This window comes from Festucalex cinctus, chromosome 19 (assembly GCF_051991245.1).
Source record: "Festucalex cinctus isolate MCC-2025b chromosome 19, RoL_Fcin_1.0, whole genome shotgun sequence".
NCBI classification, from domain to species: domain Eukaryota; kingdom Metazoa; phylum Chordata; class Actinopteri; order Syngnathiformes; family Syngnathidae; genus Festucalex; species Festucalex cinctus.
In genome coordinates this window covers 13,293,279-13,317,020 of record NC_135429.1, presented here as the reverse complement: position 1 = coordinate 13,317,020, position 23,742 = coordinate 13,293,279, and the positions used below count along the sequence as shown (strand labels likewise).

Here is a 23,742-nt window from a genome sequence, read left to right as displayed (position 1 = left end):
GATTGGTTGCCTGTCTCTTCAGGCATTTTTATACTAAGTAGTTCAAACGGGGTTTGATACCTACGACGGCATATTAGGGACACATATTATTATTTTTTAGAAGGGGTATGATATTCTGAGAAAAACAAAAAAACAAACTCAGATTTTTGACATTATAAAGTGGCGGCAAATTTGCAAGAAAAAAAAACATGAAATTACGAGAAAAAAACACAAATTTGTGAGATTATAAAGTGGCAAATTTACGAGAAAAAAATCACAAATATACGAGAAAAAACTCAGATTTGTGACGTTATAAAGTGGCAAATTTGCAAGAATAAAACTCACAAATATACGAGAAAAAACTCAGTTTGTGACATTATAAAGTGGCAAATTTGCAAGAAAAAACCCCCCATGAATTTATGAGAAAAAAAACCTCAAATTTGTGAGATTATTAAGTGGCAAATTTACGAGAAAAAAACTCATAAATATACGAGAAAAAACTCACAGATGTGACATTATAAAGTGGCAAATTTGGAAGAAAAAAACCCCCATGAAATTATGAGGAAAAAAAAACATAAATTTGTGAGATTATAAAGTGACAAATTTACAAGAAAAAAAATCAAATATACGAGAAAAAACTCAGTTTGTGACATTTTAAAGTGGCAAATTTGCGAGAAAAAAAAACAGTGAAATTATGAGAGAAAAAAAGAAACACAACTTTATGAGATTATAAAGTGTAAAATTTACGAGGGAAAAACTCACAAATATATGAGAAAAAACTCACAGATTTGTGACAGAATAAAGTGACAAATTTGTATGAAAAAAAAACGTGAAATTATGAGAAAAAAACACATGAGAAATGAACTTGCAGATTTGCAAGATTTGCGAGACGTAGCATAGCTATAGCCTGAAAGAGAGGCGTTAGCTTTTGTGTACCAGGAGCTATAGAAAGTGAAGATTTGTTGGTGGTTAATGGAGCAATCTTTATAAAATGAAAAGGCAGGATGGAGACAAATTTCTAAACTAAATTTGCTACTTTATAACGTCACACAATTTACGAGCTTATTTATCATAAATTTGGGAGTTTTTTCTCTCGCAAATTTGCCACTTTGTAATGTCGCAAATATACAATTTTTCTCATGAATTTGTGATTTATTTATTTTTTTCGGAATATTGCCTCCTCTCTAAAAAATAAATGTGCATACGTGGTTCTAATATGCCGTTGTAGATATCTACAAAATATTCAGCTTGGATTCTCAAAAGTACAGTGTCAACATAACCACATGGTTCCTTTTTTGACATCCTTGCACTGGGGAAGGAGTGTTGATTGGTTGACAGAGAAGCGTCAAATCTTTGCCACAACAAAAACACAGCAGGAGAAACGTGCTTTTGTTTTCTCCAGCAAAGCTTGCGTTCTGACAAGCCGAACATAAAATACTGGATGCCCTCCATTGTTGCCCCCTCTCTATTTGTTTTGTTTTTTTAATTGTGCCACGTTCTACTTCTTCTATCCATCACACCATGTTTTTTTTTTTATACCGCTTACCTCTTTGTGGGAAAGTTGGAGTATATCCCTGCAGATGTGAAGACTACACTTGAAATAATAACTTACTTTTATTATTTGACAGCATTTCTCAGGAGTGTCAACAACACATCACTGTGACGAGTTTTCACCGTCGTATTCATGCCCTTCATCAAACCACATGAATACAATTACAAAACTGAATTTATCGCCAGCATTTTTTGGCTGACTCAGCAAGAGCCAAGAGGCACTTAAACATATTCTGTTATATTATACGCTTGCAATCTATATAACTTATCAAGATATTCGCTTTGTGGTTTTAACGTAAATGTATTCCCCTGCATTACTTTCTGTTGAATCATCGATAAAAGGTATAGTGCAGTGGTGTCCAAACTACGGCGCGGGGGCCATTTTTCAGTGGCCCGCGACATGCTCAAAATGGCATTTGACTCATTTCAAATAAAATAAAACAAAAATGTTTGGAGATGGTAAAAGCAAGAAGGGAGGGTGCCGAAAAACAGGTGCCATTAAAGGTTATTTTAGTTAACTAAAACTAATGAAATAACTAAAACTAAAATTCAAAAAACGTATTGTTACCGAAATAAAATAAAAACGAAAATGCTTTTTAAAAAACGAAAACTAACTGAAACTACATTTTATGTTTACAAAACTATCTAAAACTAACTATAATTATAACAAACGTGTCCTTCGTTTTAGTTTTTGGTAATTAATTTAATGCATGAGCCTCTGGGGATGATTTGAAATGTGTTTTTAGTAGATTTATTTTGATATCAACAGGAATAATGACGTTTGAAAGTATGTCACACAGAAGTGACATCATCTAGCAGCAGCCAATAGAAAATCACCTTCAGATGACGTTGCACCCATGCTGTTTTTTAAATATTGCGCACAAGTAATACACATTTAAAAATAAATAAATAAATAAATAATACTAATACTGAAACTAACAAACTAAACTAAAAGCATTTTTTAAAGAACTAAACTAAAGAACCACCCTGAAAACTAATAAAAACTAACTAAAATGAAAAATTCCAAAACTATAATCACCCTACTGCCATATTACAAATAAATTGGTTTATATACTGTAGCATTTTTCTAAATATGCAAAAGCACAAATAAATTGTTTGTACAATTTTTAGGACGAAACACAATTTCTCTTCATAACATTTTTCTGTACGTGGCCCTCAAATGAAAAAGTTTGGACAACCGCTGGTATCCTGCTTTGCGGACTTAAGAAGGAATTTGGTTATAACATGAGAACATTGTATTCCGGCAAAAATAAAATTGATTTAAGATATGAATGAAACATTTTTTTTTTTTTTTTTTACTTTTTTTTCCCCGAATATTTTTTTTTAATCACGAAAAGTAGTAGTATACATTGTACAATACCCACATGGACCATTGTACCAAATGTTACCATAACCTACATATTATGTCTCTAGGTCCCAATTAGCATGTGGGTAATTGCTGATTTACTTGCGTGCCTTCTTGTAAATGTAATGCACGTTGTGCATGCACCCCTGTTGCACCACCGTATTATATTTCACGTCATGGCTTTAGCGGCTTATTTCAGCACATTATATAGATAAAGAGACACATGAACTGCGCGGCGATACGGCCATTCATCACAAAGTTAATTGCATGCTGGACTTCAGCGAGTGGACAGCCCAGTCTCTTTACAGTATGTCACATTACACAAGTTGAAAGTTTAATGACTCTTTTAACGGGAGAGCCCAGTTTGAAGTTAATGTGCTCTGCTGTTACAGCTGCTATTATGGTCCTGCTGCGTGCGCGCGCGCGCGTCCGTGACAAAGTGGGTTTCCTGTCACCATTTATCTAAGAAGATACTGTAGCGTGTGCGCGCATGTTTTGGATTCGCGCCTGTGTCCATTTACACAGAGCATTTATCTTTTATGTGCCTGTTTGTGTTTTTATGTGACACTTCATATCCCCGTCCATTTATCCTTTTTTATCTGTTCTACGGCAGTACTGTATTACTGTATTGCTTTTGTTGGGCTCCATCTTATCTCCCCTCCCATGTCCTTAAGCAGCGGGATGGTGTAGTAAACAGGAAGATAATTTCTCATGTGAAGTGCCCACCCGGCTTCTGTAGCGCTGGAGAAAGACGGTAAATTCACGCCAAGCTCAAGGCTGATTTGTCTTCAATATTTAGGGGGGCAAGTGAATAAGTAGTGTCCTCAGGCATCAACAGTATCCTGCTGAAAATGGCGCAATTATTCATCGTGTATGCATGATGCATGTTTTTAAAATGGCTCTCTGTTAGATGGCGCTCCCCTGGTTAGGTAGACGTTTGACTACAGAGATTCGGTTTCACTGGAATTGTCCAAAATATACATGTTTGGTCAGATGAGAATTTTTTAAAATCATTCTTTTCCTTGAGGTATTTTTATGACCTTAACTCAGTGGTGTCAAACATACGGCTCGCGGGCCGAATCAGGCCCGCAAAGGGGTTTAATCCAGCCCGCGAGACGACTTTGTTAAAAAAAAAAAAAATATATATATATATATATATATATATATATATACATATATAAATTATTTGTAATTTCACATGCCGTTCTCAGATGAGTAATATAACATTATTTTACACAACTTAAAGTTATGGTTTGTTTAATTTTTTTACTTACTTTCAATTACTGGTAACACAAATACATATGACAGGGATTAACGTCCTTATAACTTCATTGACTGTGCCACGCAATGCAATCTGGGAACTATATATATGCAAAACAGGTAGATTTAACACGTCTGGAACTCATACAGGCAAAGTGTTGCCGTGTTTCATTTGCATTTGTGTTTTTTTTTGTTTTTTTTTAAACAATAGATTACAGTTGAGCTCCGTAATTTAGGGCTGGCCCAAAAATCGCAAAAAATCTGCACATAATTGACGGCAATTGTATTGAGTTATATACCATTATTTTACCGATTCGGCCCACTTAGTAATATATTTTATTAGCCCCTGAGCTAACATGAGTTTGACACCCCAGCCTTAACTCGACTGGGTATTTTTTTATTTATTTTTTTTTAAAGAACTCGTGTTTATTATTAAGACTTCTCACCAAGCTTTGAGACTCATTTTATTGTGGGTGGTCTAAAAATTCACTAACAGTGATTTAACACTGTAGGAAAACAGATGAATACCACATGTGTAACACTTTACTTCTCTGCAAGTATTTACATTTTGATTCGTATCAAACTTGGTGTACTTGTAGATTGTGATGGCACAACGCGACATTGACAATTTTTGGTCAATCGGAGCAAGGGGTTCAATCGTATTGTTGGAAAATGAATTCAACAAGGTTTCCAAATCTGTCATTTTAGACTCATTTAGAATATAGATGCATATTTTAGTATCTTGACCTTTTGAACTATAATTTGACCTTGAAATTGACCTTGTGGATAACATGACCTGAACACATTTAAAAAAAAGAAATCTGTTCTCAAAAGGATGTGAAAGTTAGTTTCAGAGATTATTATTATTATTATTATTATTATTATTATTATTATTATTATTATTATTATTATTATTTATATAGCAGCATTAAAGAGTCAAAGTAACCATATCCTCACACTTTCAATCACCAATGGTTGTTTTGGCATGTAACTACCAATTCCTAGGAAATCACCATGTCCCATCACTGGTGATTTTTTTTTTTTTTTTAAGTTCTTGAGCTACAGCATATTGTATTGAGCTTTGTTGGTTGAATATGATGCTAGATTTTTTGTTAGGGATATCAGAGAAGCCCATTATCTAGGGCAAATATGTTTGACAAAGATAAATTCAGTTTGAAATGTCTTTTTCAAAAAGGTAAAATGCCAAGCGATCACTGAAATTAAAGAGTTTACATATTACAGATAAAGTTCCTGTAAAGGGAAGCCATTTATTTGTTCCTTATAATATGTATGTTATACTTTGAATTATAATTTGAAGGTGAGCCAACTATCATGATTTTGTTTCATATAAGGGACCGTTGTTTTCATAGTGCATGTATATTGTAGACTGCTATCAACAATAGTGTTGTTTGATTGACAGCTAACAATTGAGTGGGGAGTTGTTTGAGCGCATGGAGCAGACATGCCGACAGCATTTGAGAGTGGAAACAATTGCATGATTTTTCACAATTTTGAAGCCTTGCGTTATATAGGCCTACTCGACTTTTTTTTTTTTTCTTTCAAAATTTGGCAGGGTTGTTCGCGCTCTTCCCTGGTGTATTAAATTCATTAATTTGTGCTTAACAGGTTCTTTAATGATGCAGTGCGGTCTCTTCTCATATTTTTTAAGTTCAATGTGGCCTTGAGGTTATTGATCCACTACTGCCAACTTGCATAGACTGTGTACAGTGAACCCCTTTCAATCGGGATATTTTGCAGCATAATGTGGTTCTACACTGAAGAAGCTCTAATTTCAGATTTGTCTGTATCCACTGAAAATAAATAAAACTGATTACTTAACAATCCTTGTTAATACTGTGCAGCACATTCGTCATCATTCTGAGTTGAACCTGAATTATAAGAATTTCCATTCAATACAACTTTAAGTAACTACATCTAATTATAGGACCGTTACAAGAAATATCAATTTTCGTCCAAGAATGTGATGCTAACATGTTACCGTAGTATTTCTTGGCACCAAATCTAAGGGATATATTGTTTTGTGAAATTATATACATTATAACCATTGTAATGTAGTTCTCCTTTTTATGGTTAAAAAAGTCTCTGTTGAAGTCTTAATTGACAAGTAAAAAAAAACTAATACCACCATTTATTGTATTTATTTATTTATTTTTTAACAAGGCAAGTCGAGATCAAACCCGCACCTTCTGGTTTGGCAGTGCAGAGCGTTACCAGCGAGCTAAAATTCTGGGCCACCCCTAAGGCTCGGGACCCTATTTGAACATTAAGACCTACGTTTTTCTTAAGAACTTGATATAATTATACGTATATTTTTTAATCTAAAACGAGAATGCACATGCACAAAACCCACCTTTCTCGTTTCCCTGCACCCCTCGCGATCCATTTGTCGCGCAATGAAAACAGGACAATTTCATGGATTAATAAAAAACAAAAACAAAAACTGATAATCGACAAAAAAAAAAAAATTCTGGATGTTTAATGACATTGCAAAATCATATTTACTTGTCAGATTAAGGTTACCACACTGCTGTAAATCCCGTTCTTTCCACTTCCTCCTCCCATATTATATGCAGCCTCTTCAAAGTCTCGGTGCCCTCGTTCCACTCTTCTGTTGTAGGGGAGGGATAATACCTGGACAATAGCTGGCCCGACTAAGCATCGGCGGACTCCGCTTATCCAGGTCTCGGTGCTCTCTCCTCAGCTTTTCTGAGCGCTGCAGTTGGCTCAGTGTCGACTGGCTGATAAGTAGCCTGTGGGTCACGGGGAGGACAGCCAATGCCGGGCGCTAATCCCAGTATGAAACTATAGAATATTACAGAGGCGAATTTTAAAAATGAGCCCCTTTCAGTGGGATGGATTAAAAGCCGTCTGCCTTTGTTAGCGTGTGCATCATTGTGTTACTGAGAGCTATGTTTCACCAGAGAGCGCTAGCGCTATCTTTGTGGATGAATGCTAGGTAAAAACGTAGCCTCTTTATGTGAGGAAAAAAAACAAAACTCTAAACTAAAGTTTAAGGGCCCCTTCAGTCTTTGAAATGCCCCCCTTGTGACAAATCTGCCTTCAACTGAACCAAAAGAGAGCTTTTGTTACATAAAGAGAAAGTGCAGTTTGATTTAGTTGAGTGCTTTGCCGTAGGCTACATCTCAATTTCAGTTGTCAGTGTTACGACACTATGATATTTACGAAGTGAAAGGAAACATTCAATTTCAACAATATATAACATTCTTTGATAGCTTTGTTATAACAATCCGCCTGTTCATTTCCTACCGCTAATGTAGCATTAGCAAAGAACGGCTACCATGTGTTTTGGCAAACTAGTGTTCCTTTTACTGGGAAATAAATAGTCTTGTTTGAACGCACTACAGTGTTTAACTTTTCATTTGCTGCGAAATCCTCACGGGAATATGATCTGGAAGACAAATAATACATACACAGAACTCACCTTGTACAATGATAACCGCGCCGCAAACTGCTGACACCAACATCCAGTAACTTTTTAGCTGATGTTGAAGTCACCGTATGCCGGAAGGTCCCGAGGGTTGTGAGCAGTCTTGCGCCGTAGCAGCATGTCCTCGTGGGATATATTGTTTGAGTGTGGCTATATGGTGAATCTGCAATGTAACGTGCGATTCTAAACTCAGGCTGAGCCGTATATGCTGTTCTTACGGTTTATAAATATATTTTCTCAGGTGATATAGGATGAGACTGCCGTCTATATTGTTGTTAGTGCTGAGTGAGCTGATAGTTTTGCTTTATGCGCACTGAATAATGTTTGATTTTGTTGTACCTGAAAAAAAATGTTGTGTTGGAATAAAATATTAATCATGTGTGTGCTTCAAGGTTTCAAGCTCAGGATTTGTTTTTTGCTTGTGCTAATAAAAGCACTACTGTAGTAATTGCTTTTCGCAGTTGCATATTTTGTGAGAGGACCGTTTTGTGTTATTCATTTTCTGAGGAGGCCCCACAGTTGCATAGTAATTACCACACAGTTAGATTTTCTCCCAGCTTCCTATAAATGTTCGGTTATTTGAAAAATCGATATTGTCCATAGGTATGAATGTGAATGTGAATAGCTGTTTGTCTTTATTGCCTTGTTCAGAGTGGCAGCCCTCAATCGGATTTCTGTCACTTCCGCATTCACAGAAATATTTGAAGCCTAACTTTAAGATTTATGCATTTTTTTACACAACAATTTCCCATTAGCTTTTTTTTTTTTTGTTTGTTTAGATAATTTTAACACAAACCTACCAAATAAAACATCTGATACATATTCATTAGTCTAATAAAGCCTATTTATTTGAAATGCATAATCCTCGGGTTAATGTATTTAGTATTAATGAGGTATAATTATTTTTTTCTATTTTTTGCATTTTTGAGACGTCTGCATTCAGTTTCATCTCAAAAACGTGATAAATAAATGAATAAATAAATAAACAAATAAATAATGGACATAAGTGTTTTTTCGCATAGAAGTATATTTACATTTTATTTATATTTATATTCTATTTTAATTTATATATATATATATATATATATATATATATATATATATATATTACTTTGTTTATTTTAAGTAAATACTCTCATTATTATTAATTTAGAGTAATTTTATTCATATTAAATACATAAACCTGAGGATTGTGCATTTCAAATGAATAGGCTTTATTGGACTAATGGATATGTATCATATAAGTTTTATTTGGTATGTTTGTGTTAAAATTGTCTTAAAAAAAAAAAACGTAAATGGGAATTTGTCATGTAAAAAAAAGAAAAATACATAAATCTTAAATTAGGCTTGAAATATTTCTGTGAGTGCATGGTATGAATTCTGATCCAGATTGGATTTTTTTTTTATAACAAAATTATGTTGTTTTTTTTGTTTGTTTTTTTGTTGTGTTTTTTTGTAGTAGTAAAATGTATTTTATCATTCTGTGTTATTTGCGCTGTTAAATATTTTGCAGGAAACAAATGCAGAAAAAAATAAAATAACCCAGAGATTACAACTATTAGTAATTTTTATTTTATTTTATTTTTTTTAATTTGGTCGTCTATTTATATTTGATGTGCGGACTCATATTCACCAAGTAAAAAATGAAACTCCGTTTTAGCCAATTCATTATATTTTACAACAATGTTTAATCATATTTAGAATTTATATGTACCTGTAAAAGAAATAGCGAAGCTTGTGGTAAAAATGTACGCGAGTACTGTGCACCTCACCAGGTCCATTCAAGTGAATGAAAGCAAGTCCCGTCTGTTAATATCCCCATTTTTTTTTCCTTGATTGTAGCCTACATTCTTTGTCTGTAGCAACCTGCGTGTTCCTTGACTGGCATTGTGCAGCGTGTGGCATCCCGAAAGAGGAAAAGTGTGGATATATTGAAAGACAGGGCTGACTGTCATTCATTTAAATGGACCCATTCACTTGAATGGACCTGGCGAGGTGCATTACAGAAATCTCACAGCACACCGACAAGAAATTATGCATTTATATGCATAATTCTCGATAGCATATAGCATGTATTCTGAATGTATGGTGAGGTTGGTTGTTTTATTTAAGTATCTAATACATAACCTTAGGCAAATGGTTGAATTATAATCACTTTCTGGAGGTTGGATTTTTTTTTTTGGGGGGGATGAAAGAAGGTATTGAATGAAGGTTAATTTTGTTTACCCTGTTGTCTCCATTAAATTAGGAAAATCATGAAATATGAAGACAAAAATATTTAAATATATTGAAGAGGATTTCAAAAAAAAAAAGACAAACTTTTTGTTACATCCTGCCGGTAACATATATTGTGTGTCTTCATCTTTCTACCTTTTCCCCCCATGCTACATTCAAGGATGGTCGGAAGTTGGATTTATCCAAGTTGTTTTTCCCCAGTTCCAACCTGAAAGTGTTTGAAGCGAAAGTAAACAACCAAAATGGCCGATAAGATAAATTGTTTTTTTTTATTTTTGTCCTCAAAACGCATGTTGACCTCCAGCAAACTTGCCTTCTTACAATTTTACTTCATTTTTTATTATTATCTTGTTTAATAAGCATTCCATAGAGTTCAGAGTTCACCGTATTGTTTCATGCAGGGAGATTGCGACATACTGCCACGTCCGTTGTGTTACGTGAAGTTATGTTGAATATTTATGAATAAAGAAAGCTAGTTTTATACTTGAGTAAATTGTGTTTTGCCTTTCACGCCATTTTAGAGTGACGTCGGTGAAGTTGGGGTACTTTTTATTCCGATTTCGCAAGTGGAATTTCAAGAATTCAAGGTTCAAGTTAGGCTAAGCTAACCCAACTCTATGAGAGAGTGAGAAATATTGTTTGTTAGCTTTGTTAGAGTCTGTTATTCTAATGTGTGTCGACGGGGTTAGCTGTTGAAGATGCTAGCTGCTAATTGTTGAAGTCATTATCATGTTAGCGTAAAGCAATGCAATAGATAAAAGAAGGCTGTTTGTTTTATTGTTTATTTGACGGCGAAAATCCACATTGATGAACACTGATACAATCCCTGCGTAATTGTGTCAAAGTTAGCATAGCGCTAATTTACATTCGTACTCCCTAGTACAGTTTTGATCTTGTTCTCTTTTTTTTTGTGATATGATTTGCATTCATTGGCTGAAAGGCCAAAACATAAATGTCTCATCCCTCTTAATGATGAGCAATTATTTCTGAAACAACCTTTGCGTTAGTCATGGCTGTTATTGTGTCACAGCTATTCGTCATAGCTAATAGAGTGAGTGGCTATGTTGTTGTCCTATGTTTTCTAACTAAGTCCAATTGCGTTTTGGGCTCCCAATTTACCTCATTTTTTCTAACTACTGCCTCTAGTCTTTGTTCTATGTTTCCCCCAAAGAGCCATTAGTGTGCCTAACCAGGCTGTGATTACATGACTTCTGTATTCATTGTGTGATCATAGTGCCAACTATTTCCTCCGAGTCGCCGACTTGACGTCTCACTAAGGAACATTTATCCCTTGGCGTTTAACCAACGTGTTCATTCATTTGCGCTCGTGTTCACTTTTTTCCCCTTCCTCATCTCTGTTTGCCAGCTTTCCTCCATTTCATCCTTTTTTTTTTTTCCCCCTTCCCTTTTCACCCTCCTTTGCTGATTAGTTTCTCTCCCGGCGCCTCGCCTCGCCTCAGCCTTCCCTCAGCAGTTCTCCTGCAACCTTGCCCTCTGACGCTCTAATCTCCTCCAAAAGCCTCCATGTTATCTGCGAAGCACAGAAGCATGCTTTGGGCAGCCGCTGGTGTTAACCCAAAAACAATAAAGTTAAGTGTTTAGTAAATGATCTCTCATGGCACGTCAAGGCTTCAGTTTCTGCACTCTCGCCAAGGCACTGCGGTTGGTTTTAGGGGCGACCTTAGAAAAAAAAAGAATAAGTACAAAACTCTTCTCCTAATGGCCTCGAAGCAATTTGTCCTCGTAAAAGCAAATTGCTGTTCTTTTAAAGCTGGGCTATTTAAGGTATTACAGAATGTAACAAAGGGTGGGAAATAGGAACTAAACCATTAACAAATATACAACCGAGCTAAAATATTACTCTGTGTTATTGTCACGTACGGTAATTTATTTTCTTTTGTTATTCGAGACTTACGAAAACTCTCAAGACTCCCACACAAGTGCACTGTTTTGAGCCGGAGATGTTCACCGCCTCCGTGTTCTGCTGGCGAAAATCACCCTTGCACGAAGTCGCCGCTGGCTGACCGGACAGTCACGGTGTAGCAGCAGCATATGCGCGTGCATGTAAACTATAAAGACGGTGAATCCAACACAGAAAACCGCAGCAATTGTCTCTTTCCACTTATTCCTGCAGTGCAGGGAAAATGGGGAATTATCCCTGAACTCCATATCCCTTACTTCAGCTATGGACCAGCACCTGGATAAAGTGCTTATGTTCACAAAAAGTCTTTAAAGCTTCAATAGACTGTAGCTAACTTGAAAATTTACTCAATATATATTTCTACTTTGTGTGGAGTAGCCTGATGGAAAAGAAACATTTTTTTCCCCCTAGTTTTCTTTTATTGACAACCATCTATTTGAAGTGAAAAGCAATTGTGCAAACTATTTTGGTAATATAATTGAAATTCATATTTTAGTTGAGTCCCATGACTATTAAATATATCACTTTCACAGAGATTTAATAACATCAATATCACAATATTGAAACTGCCACAATATCATCGTTACAATATTAACTCATTCACTCCCAGGACATTTTCGCTGTTTTACTGGATTTTGACTGATTTTGCAAGGCCCATAGAATATTTTGTCCTATTTCTATAAAAACGTGGAACATACCAAAAGAAAGATTAGAGTCTCTTCTTTCATCAGGAAAAAAAAGTATATTTCTATCTGTTTCCATTTTACATCAATTAGCATTAGAATTGGCTAAGTTTCATCATTATTCACAAATCTGTTTAAAATATTGGGGAAAATAACTTCTTGGTCTCTTATACTCTGCTGCCATCTGCTGGCCGTTTTTGTAATAACTACCATTGCTTCAAGCATTCTCTTCAGTTCAGAGTTTGCATCCAAGCCAAAACGTATAAATACATCTTTGGGAGCATGGCAATATCTAAAATAGAACGTATTTATATGTTTTTGGGAGTAAATGAGTTAAAAGCAGCACATCTGTTGAAAAGTTGTATTCAGTTTATGCAGTTCCAGCATCCTCTGGTAGTTAGTTTATTAGTGCAGTTCAATTTTAATTGGGCATCATTTTGGCCACCTATGTTTAAGACCCACGCCAATCATCAGGGAACGTAATATGTTTGAGTTCCTCCAAAAATTGAGTCGATTCACAATGTGTGTGCAGGAGCAATAAGTGCCTAAATATTCATTGTTATTAGTGACTGTACGTTGTTCATGTACATTGAAGTATCAAAATAAGAACAACATACTGTGGGCAACGGCATTATCCTGGTCACATGATCGTGATGACGTATCTGGTGCGTAAACAACAGCCGCCCTCGTTCATTAGAATAGGAGTTTGCTCTTGAGTCTCTTTGCAGTGATTGGCAGCCATCTTATTCTATGCGTGTTTATCGCACGCGATATGTCATGATGATCACCTGACTGTACACTAAAATCATAATCGCTCAACATAATTTGACAATTGTTTCAGGGAAGTGTTTAAATGAACCATTTTACAGAATAGCTGGTTAGTTTTGAATAAACTTCGTGTTGCTTTAATGTACTGTACTATTTGAAGTGTTTATGACCTCAGCTAATTAGCGTCGTGCAGATGTCATTGTTGATTTTACATTTATTGTATTCAAAATATAAGATATCAATAATTTTGGTATTTATTTGTGACATCTATAACATGAGAAGATGATGACGTGACACAGAGGCAAGGAAGTCATGTACAAGCTTGCTGGGAGAACTTTTTTTTTTTTTTTCCTTTCCCCAAACAGAAAAGTGTTCTGTGCGACCGGTCTTGAAGAATATTTTTCCTGGGTGCCAGCTGTCATACGTATCGCCTCAAGGCCACAGGTGTTCGGAACAATTCACAACCTCTGCACGAGTTACACAACCGGACAAAAGTTTTAGAACACCACAATTGTTTCTGTTTTTTTTTTTTTTTATTGAAATTCATGCAGATCCGTTTTTCACTGGAGTCTGAAATGATGACTCATAAGTTATTTCAATGTATTAAAAGTAGCCAGGTGTAACAGCTGAACCGACTTGCGGCATTCTTTCTATAGTGGAAATCAAATACACTTTAGGAAGTTTTGCCAAACTCGGCTGCAGAAGGGAAAGTTATCCGGTATAAAAAAAAACTGACTCGCTGTGGCGAACCCTGACAGGGAAAAGCCAACAGTCACTTCTTCCTCTTTTACATTGACATTGTTATATATCACATACATTAAGAATATTTTATTAGGCTGCCATATATCAACTCAAATGCAGCAAGTTATTTTTTTTTGTAAGTCTGAGTTTAAATATTTATCATTGAACTGCTGAGTCAATATCATCAAGTGCTTTTCAGCTGTTGCCTTTTCATTTAATCTGTGATTTTCCTGTAAACCTTTATATATTATTATTATTATATATTTATTAAGTTAAGTCGCTATTATGCCATTGAAAAATCATTTTGTCAAGCTCACACTTTTTTCAAACTAATTTTCAAATTTTTCTGAATTACTGCTAACAGACTAAATGCAAAAAATAGGTGAGCATACCGACAGGGTGGACAATAAAATGGTGGACATTTTTCCCGATGTGTATGAGTGCAAGATTGTCATTTAACTTAACATCGTCATTTAGGAAGGTGTCTGTGTCATGTTTAACGAATATATTTCGACGTTTTGAGACTTTTTTTTTTTCTTCCAATTATTATTTCACAATGACAGAGCGGACAAGTTAAGTTTGACAACACTCATTGTCAATGGCACACATAAAAGCACAACAATTTCAAAAGATAGGTTGAAACTGTTTCCTCTAACTACTTTTTTTCAGCCTCCATGTCATAAAAATAACATACTGGTGGTAATGTTACTGAAAAAAGGGTTTCTTAAAGGGGCAGTTACCCCATAATGACAGGGTGGACAGCTGTTTCTTGGACATATACAAAATGTTTATTGTCATGAAAATAGAATATACAGTACATGATCAAAAAAAAGTTTTTTTTCTTGTTGTGGACAATAAAACCATGTTTACAACGATTTGATTTAGAACACACACTGCACTTGACAGTCCAATGAAAATAATGGCATAAAAAGAAGGATTCACACTGAGACATTGTACTTATAATATGACATCTGGTTTTCATTATTTTACTACATTTATATGATGACTGAGTGGTTCTGACACCAAGAGTAAGAATGACCCCTCTGCTCGCCATTTCCGTTGCCTTGTGAGCTGTCCATGGTTCTGAAAATTGTGACTTTTCCAACTGGGTGCACAATCATGCTGCTGAAATGGGCACAGATCAATGATGATAAAGTCATCCTCAACAGTCTCTATTAAACGGTAACAATAAAACAACACAATATGTCCATGTTATGACAAGCCTGCTTCAGAGTCAATGATCCTTATTTCATTATTCCGGATGTAGCTTTGTCATATCGCACTTTCATGATTGCACTTTTAAAAAGTTGAGCGCCGAGCCTTTTTGTGAGTTGTCACGCACCATCGGCAAACATATTTATCTAATCAACGTGTTTTCTCCCTGCAGTGGTGCTGCTGAATTCTAAAGAGACTCAGGCGGAGCTGGGCTGGACCTCGTATCCCCCCAATGGGGTGAGTTGACATCTGAAATTTTCTTTTGCTATTTTTGTGTTTGTTGACACGCTCATTTAGTTGCTGCGTTTCGTAGCACAGCTGCTCGCTTAACATCTGGCTCATCAGTTTTCCCATCCTTTCTCACCTTGTTAATATCCCTGTCTCAGAGCGAGCGCACATCTGTACATCTGTTTGTGTTAACGCCACGAGGAAAAGGAATAATGGTGTTAGATTTATGGTTGTGATATTGCAAGACAGTGTTGCCCCATTTGTTTGATAAACACAATTTGTAACTTTATTAACTTGGATAGTAGGTAGTAAGATTCCTCAATAAGTATCCCATTTGGCAGCTTAGTATACATGTGAATCAACATTATTTAAGTATAGAAATTGGCATGGGCCGATTACCAGTTTGACTGTTTACCACAAATACTGTCTTTTACCGTTAATGAGATTCTCTTTTGTTTTTTGAAGGGACGTCTAAGTAAGACACAGTATAAATGGCTGCTTGTAGAGTTGAGTAAACAAGCCACCTCTTTGAAATTGATGGGCTCTTAAGTATTTTTCTTCTCCTTCTCTTTGAGCAAGAAGGGGAGAGGTGCCTTATTGCAAACACGGATGTCTTTTTGCTCTGTTAATATACATTGTCCTTAAAAAAAATAAAATAAAAAATAAAAAAGTGCCGGTGAATATACTAGTTAGCCCCAAGAACAACATGAGTAGCCGACAGGTTTCTTCTAAAAAAAATAGCTCACCAGTGATGTGATACTGACTTACTAAGAAGAATTAAAACATAATTGAAACAGTGTTGAAGTGTTTGTTTATATTTGATTATTTGTCAATTAAAAATCATATTTACTGTTCAGAAAATGAATGAATGAATGAATGAATGAATGAAATAGATTGTGTTCCATAGGGGAAACATGTTGTTTTCATGTAATTTGAATACCTAGTTAGCCCCAAGGACAACATGAGTAGGCGTGGTTCTGTTCTAGCTCCCGAAGATTAACATTTATTCATTTTTATTTACTTATTTATTTATTTATACACAACATAGCACATGCCCTGGATTGGCTGGCAACCAGTTCGGTTGTGTACCTCGCCTACTGCCCGAAGCCAGCTGGGATAGACTCCAGCATCCCCACAACCCTTATGAGGCATAAGCCGGTTAAGAAAATGGATCTGTCGCAGCCCAAAGTTACAAAACTGAAATTATTTTGAGGCCCAACCCCAATGGTTAGTTAAGAATGTAAGAATCACTATTCTATACCACATGACCTCATTTGGGCATCCGAATCAACCATTCACACCTATGAGCAATTGACAGTATTCAGTTGGCTTATGTTTGGGAATGTGGAAGGACGCTGCAGTACCCAGCACTTATCAAAATCATTTATCAAGAGGGCATGGAGAATTTCAGATGATCCTTAACAAGGTTTCTATTTGTGCATGCTGTGTTAGACATTATCGGATTATCACTTAAATTCTGAAGGTAGCAGACCATAACATATCTGTAACAAAATTGAAATCAATAATTATTAAATGGATATATGCAGTACTTTATTGTTGTAGTGATACATGAGTGAACGACAGGGTTCTTACCAAAGACGCTATTTATATTTTGATATTTACGTATGAGTTTCTAATCTACTCGTCCACTGGTTTCCACTTTGACTCTTGTGGAAAACAGTTTGTTGGTTTGGCCGGCGCGTGTGAGAGTTGAGCACAAACACAACAGTTTCACGAGATTGCATCCACTTGTCGTGCTGCCTGTCAGATTGGCCGCTCGATGAAAGAATCAATTGATGCATCAATCGCTCCCCTTCTGAAAAGACCATTTGTCACCATGGCACTGGTGTTGTTTTGCACAAGACCAGCACTAACAAGCCGTTTTCAATGCCTGCTTTGCCGCTTGACTGTGTTAAGTCAGAAAAGAACTCTCTATCAATAATGAATCAATCATAGGTTCGGCTGCACCCACACTGAATCTTGATTCATCTCACCGAGACAATTTTATGTTTCCAACTTTGCGGGAGAACACGTCTTGTCAATAAACATCTGCAGTGTGGAGGAACTGGAGTGCCCTGGGAAGTGATGACTCCATATCTGATTCAATTTGATTCAATATCTGATTTTCACTTCCTGCAGCTCTCACAATACTTCTGTCCATTTAGAGTACAGTATGTTTGAGCAACATGCACTCAAAATTACACAGGACAAAAACGAATGCCTTGGTGGGAACTTGGATAGTATGATCATGCAGTTGGTTGGAAATAAGCCAGTTAAAACAACGCTATATCACTCCGCCAACTTCTCTCCAATCGGAAGCGGTTGTTTGGTGTTGCGGCGCCACCGGCCTCAAATAGAACATTTTGCATTTAGCCGTGGCAGTGGGAACATCTTTCTGTGCTGTGCCGCCCACTAGCTGCATTCTGTGGTCCCTGCCCCTCGCCACATACACAATGAATGAGTTTGTCGACAGCGCGCTGTGCCCTGCTAAATGTAATCTGGGTTTTGATTCAGTAAGTAAATATTGTTTATCGGCCTCCTTGACAACCAATTTTGCAAGGCCCACAGAATATTGTGTTCTATTGCTTTAAAAACATGGAACCGACCAAAAGAAAGATTAGAGTCTCTTCTTTGATCAGGAAAAAAAAAAGTATATTTGTATCTGTTTCTGTTTTGCAGCAATTAGCATTAGAATATAGCTAAGTTCATTATTATTTACAAACCTGTTGAAAACACTGTCAAAAAGAGTTTGTTGCAACATGGCCCTGGTTGATCTCTTATACTCTGCTGCCACAGGCTGGCCGTTTTTTGTAATAACTACCATTGCTTTAAGTATTGTTGTTCCGATGCCATTTTTTGGCCCCCCATACCGATACCCAGCTTTGAAGTATTGGCCGATACCGATACCATACCGATATTTTTTTTTTCCTCAACATGAAAAAGCTGTCCTGCTATTGGTTCAGAGCATGAACATGTCACATACCAGTGAATGTCGTGCACCAGCAAGACACAAGATGCTGCATCCAAAATCCTATATTAGCGTTGGAATTAATGGTATCGGCATGTTACTTGTGAGTACTCACCGATACCGACATGAGCTTTAAGCGACCTCTTCATGTCAGACGGTGTATCAAAGCCTTCTGTATGCTCTAGCATTAAAAAATGTGTTTTTGGAAGTGCAGGATAAAGTATTAAAAAACGTATTTATACGTGTTTGGGTTTGAATGAATTAAAAGATAACATAACATGAAAAAACTTGAATGTCTGTAATTGTTTCTTTTTTCACCCCTCCAGTGGGAGGAGATAAGCGGTGTCGATGAGAAGTACAAGCCCATCCGGACCTACCAGGTGTGCAATGTGATGGAGCCCACCCAGCAGAACAACTGGCTGCAGACTGGCTGGGTGGCCCGTCGAGGCGGCCAGCGCATCTTCGTGGAGCTTCAGTTCACGCTTCGCGACTGCAACAGCATCCCCGGCGTGGCGGGCACCTGCAAGGAAACCTTCAACCTCCTCTACGTCGAATCGGACCGGGACCTCGGCGGCGTGACCCGAGAGGACCGCTACACTAAAATCGACACCATCGCTGCCGACGAGAGCTTCACGCAGGGCGATTTGGGCGAACGCAAGATGAAGCTGAACACGGAGGTACGGGAGATCGGCCACCTCAACCGCAGGGGCTTCCACCTGGCGTTCCAGGATGTCGGCGCCTGCGTAGCCCTGGTGGCCGTGCGGGTGTACTACAAGCGCTGCCTCGCCACCGTCCAGAACTTGGCCATCTTTCCCGACACGGTAGCCGAGGCGGCTTTTTCCACGCTGGTCGAGGTGCGCGGCAGCTGCGTCAACAACTCCGAGGTGGATGCCGACAGCCTTCCCAGGATGCATTGCAGTGCCGAAGGGGAATGGCTGGTGCCCATTGGGAAATGCAGCTGCAGTGCAGGTTATGAGGAGGGACACAGCAGCTGTGAAGGTAGGAAAACATCAACAACGTGCAACGTTTGTCAAAATAAGCATAGATAAAATAAAAAATATCCACAGTGAGCCAACTGTCATGCAATTAAAAAGACGATTTGTGTAGAAGATATGAACGTGTCTATTGATGTCAAAATTTTCTGTTACATGACAACAATGCGAGGCAGATGAATAAACCAGAATGAAGATTCAACTACAGAACAAAGACGCCCTCTCAAATACAATAGTGCGGTTTTTCCTTCAAAATAGCATTCATGGTTATTCTCAAAGGATATGAAATTCCCCTGCAAGTTAATATGCTCCAATAAAGTACAAGAAAAATAAGCATAAGCATCAATATAAGAAAAGCGTGTGAACCCGCGTTATACATGCATACTATGAAGATATATTTTTGTGCTACAGCTTTTACAACACGCTAGGACATGCGCACATTAGCTGTGTTGATAAGACTGATGACGCTGAATAACAATGCAATAACAATGCAATCACATAATTGCGCGTAGACATTAGACGAGGCAGCTCCTCCTGGGAAGGAGGGGAAAGCACTGATTTATAACCCATTATCTCACGAGGGCTCACCCGACTTCTTACAGAGAAGGACGTACGACCCAGCGCTGAGTGATTATACTCGGTCATACTTTTTGTAATTCCTATTTGTTGTATTAAATTTTCAAAGGCGAATTCAGTGTATTCGAATTTTATTTGGATACCTACAAACATTACAAGAAACAAGGTTATTTTAGTTAAGTAAAACTGAAAGAAAAAAAAATCATTACAATAAAAATATTATTTGGAAAAAAGTAATGAAAATATATCTTACATTAATAAAACTGACTATAATTAAAGCAAAAATATCCTTCGTTTTTGTCCTTGCAGTCGTTTGAGAATCGTAGTTTACTTAATTACACTGTACGTAGTTACTTTTTTAAAATCTTGCACCCGACAAAGCTAAATAAATATATATATATATATATATATATATATATATATATATATATATATATATATATATATATATATATATATATATATATATATATATATATATATATATATTATCCATATATATATTAAAACTAAAACTACTACTAAAACTAATCAAAACTAAAACAAAATTTTAGAGAAAATAAAAACTAACAAGCTCTTTTCAGTCGTTTACTTAATTACACAGTACTTAGTTACTTTTTTAAATCTTGCATCCCACAAATATCACATATATTTAAAAAATAAAATAAAACTAACAAAACCTAAAACAAAGCATTTTAAAATTAGAACAAATAAATACTAACTAGCGGAAAATGTCCTTCAATTTCGTCTTCCAGTCATTTACTTAATTTCACAGTACTTAGTTACTTTTGTAAATCTTGCATCTGACAAATACTCCATATATAAAACAAATAATACTAAAACTAATAAATCTAAAATGAAGAATTAAAAAAAAAAAAAATTAACAAGCAAAAAATTACTTTGTTTTCGCATGTTAAGTCGTTTGAGAATTGTAGTTGACTTTACTTATTTATGCAGTACTTAATTACCTGACAAATAGTCCATATAATTAAAAAATAAAAAACTAATTCTAAAACTAAAATCGTTCTAAAACCAAACATTTTCAAGAAAATAAAAATGAATAAAACTAAATAACTTGCTCTAAAATCTAATTAAAACTAGCTGAATGTAATAACAAAAAGTCAAAATGAAATAGAAATTATAATGAAAAAGCAAAAACTATTATAACCCTGAAGAATCAGGGAGAAGGAATTACATTGTAGATATTTCACATTTTATAATTCCTTACAATACATATATTCAGTATGTAAGATGGAAAAAGAAACATCTAAAAATCTTGTCCAAAAAAAAAAGAATTATTAATCAATAAGGTCAATAGATAGCCACCTTCTGTTCAACACTGACATCAGCAATGTGGGCTGCATTATCAAATCCGTCATATGTGTGCATCCAAAAAAGATGCAAAACCCACAAAGACATTGTTGCGCATCTCAAGACGCGGTATGTGAAGCGGCGAGGCGTCCCGATCTGAATGTGCTTGTGCTTCTGTGTGTGAACATGGTGACTAATGTACTGTGCCCTCATTCTGTTGAAAACCACAGCTTCACTTCTGGCATTTCCATCCCGCCAAAATGAGACCCGTGCGCGCACGCATTCCCACTCACGCGTCATGTGCGGCGTGCGTTGGGTGGGTGAGATGCTGACGTAAAAACGAGTCAGATACTATTCAAATGTTTTGACACAAGACGTTGCTCATCGGCGAGCACAAGTTAAATCTCCATTTTTGCTTTGTTTTGCAATGCATCGTGGGTGTTGTAGTGACTGAGCGGGAGATGTGCAGAAATTCCTTGTATCCCTTTCAAATCAAATTATTTCTGCTGAATTGGAAGTAAAATGCAGATGCGTACCCACACCAGGTGGTGCACATTTTTGTAGTTGGGGTTTTTGTTTGAAAAAAATAAAAAATAGAAAATCTAATCTGCTGATGTGCTGAATACATAACTAGAAATGGATACATGATGTGCTACTGGTAAAACTGGGGAGGTGGTAATGGAGCAGACTGATTGTGTGATGTGGTGCTGGATAGAAAATGTTTGAGTGTCTGAATGAGTTGTTTTCACAAGTCAGAACAAAAGGGAGAGCCGACAGTTGAGTGGAGAGGAAGCTTACAAAGTGAAAAGAAGTCCTCACTTTCCTTCTCTTAGCATCAAATTCTATTCATTTTGTTGCCAGAGGAACTTGTAGTGCATTTTTATACTCGCCAGATACACCATTAGGGTACATCTCCAGGATCTGTTGCTGAAAATCTGTAGCAGTAGAAGTAAAAACAAGCAACTTGGTTTGCAATGTATCTTTATTGCCATAACACATGCACAGGAGGTACAGAGTGACAAAATGACCAACAGAGGGAGACAGAACGGGAAAGCCGGTTTATTTGTCACTTCCTAGATGAGAAAGAGAAAAAAAGGCTTTGGAATAGGGTTGTGTGTACAGTATGTTTGTACGCTAAAGCGTATGGTCTCGTTGCCGTGGAGACAACCCTCGGCCGTCAAAACTGGGCACAGGAAAGATAGTAGCTTGGATTCAGTATATATGAAATTGAGTTAGCCAGTTTGTGTTGTTGCTGTATTGAAAGCAACGTAGATCAAGTTCAGGACAATGTTTTCAGTGAGTTTTCAGTGAGTAAATCACAAGTTTGTTGTCTTAAAAAAAGTTACAATTTCACAGTTTAAATGATCCTTAAAGTTTGTTTCTTTGCTGGAGAAAGATCATGATGGTGTTGAAAGTGTATATGATTTATGAAAATCTATTGGTGGTGCTTTTTGACAGCAATTTTTGTGAAATTATTGTTGGCAAGCACCTGCCATACAGTTATTGTTATGTCTCAGTAAGATCACAAATTTTAATACATTTCTGATGGCAGAAGTAACCTCCGATGGGTAAGAATTCTGCCAAAATTCAAATCTCACCTGTTGTTTTCCAAACTTCTAACGAGCGTCTGTATTCATGTAAAAAGCATTGTTGATTTTGAGTGATCTGACACAAGATCATTATTTTCATTTCTGGTATGAATATGCAGACAGACAACTCCCATGGCACCGGAGCTATTGATTTTCCCTGATGCACCACTAAAATGAAGAATCGGGCTGGCAATGCTCACGCACATTCATAGTGAGAAAAAAAACAAGCTATACTCACACGGAGTTTTGTTGATTGCATTGTGTGTGGGAAGGCCACATTATGGCTCTGTGTGCCTGACAGGAATAAATTGTGTGATAACTAGGGTGTGTCTCGAATAATGCGCGTTTGTGGATTAACGTGCTATAATAAATGCAAATCGGAAAATCACAGATTCTCCTTTTAACATCTGCACAAAACTCCAAACGTGTCTTATTCACACGTGTAGCGAAGCAAAAGCAAATGCACTAAGTGTCTCAACACAGGTCAATAATATTGAATAGCCTGTGAGTTGCTACTGATAATGGTGTGAGCTGTGTTGTGTAGTAGAGGATTATTAGCACACGCGATGTTATGGTCATGCCAATCTCCAGCAACACTGGAATGCTGCAGAGCTTGAATCATCAAGGCCTCCCTTTTCATTTTGCAGCAGACCAAAATTAATAATTGTGTAGTCAATGTGCATGAAAATAAGTGATTAACAGACAAAAATAAGAAACTAATTAACAATTTGCATCATTAGCTAATGTGTTTTTAGCTAACATGTAGCAAGTGCGTCTTGGGGAGCTCGCAAACCTGGTCTCAAATGTTCAGATTGGAATTAATATTCAAATTCAATATCAAATAAATAATAGTCGGGCGGCACGGTGGGCGAGTGGTTAGCACGTCTGCC

General features: G+C 36.6%; 1 protein-coding gene across 3 annotated transcripts in view; it reads left to right on the top strand.

Moving 5' to 3' along the window:
* Nucleotides 1-23,742, top strand: part of epha10 (EPH receptor A10) — a 187,626-nt gene that overhangs the window by 28,420 nt on the left and 135,464 nt on the right. For all 3 annotated transcript variants that reach the window (XM_077506454.1, XM_077506453.1, XM_077506455.1), the window contains exons 2-3: nt 15,361-15,425; nt 18,711-19,383. In XM_077506454.1, coding sequence (XP_077362580.1) covers nt 15,361-15,425; nt 18,711-19,383 — 738 coding nt within the window. The remainder of the gene's footprint in view (nt 1-15,360; nt 15,426-18,710; nt 19,384-23,742) is intronic.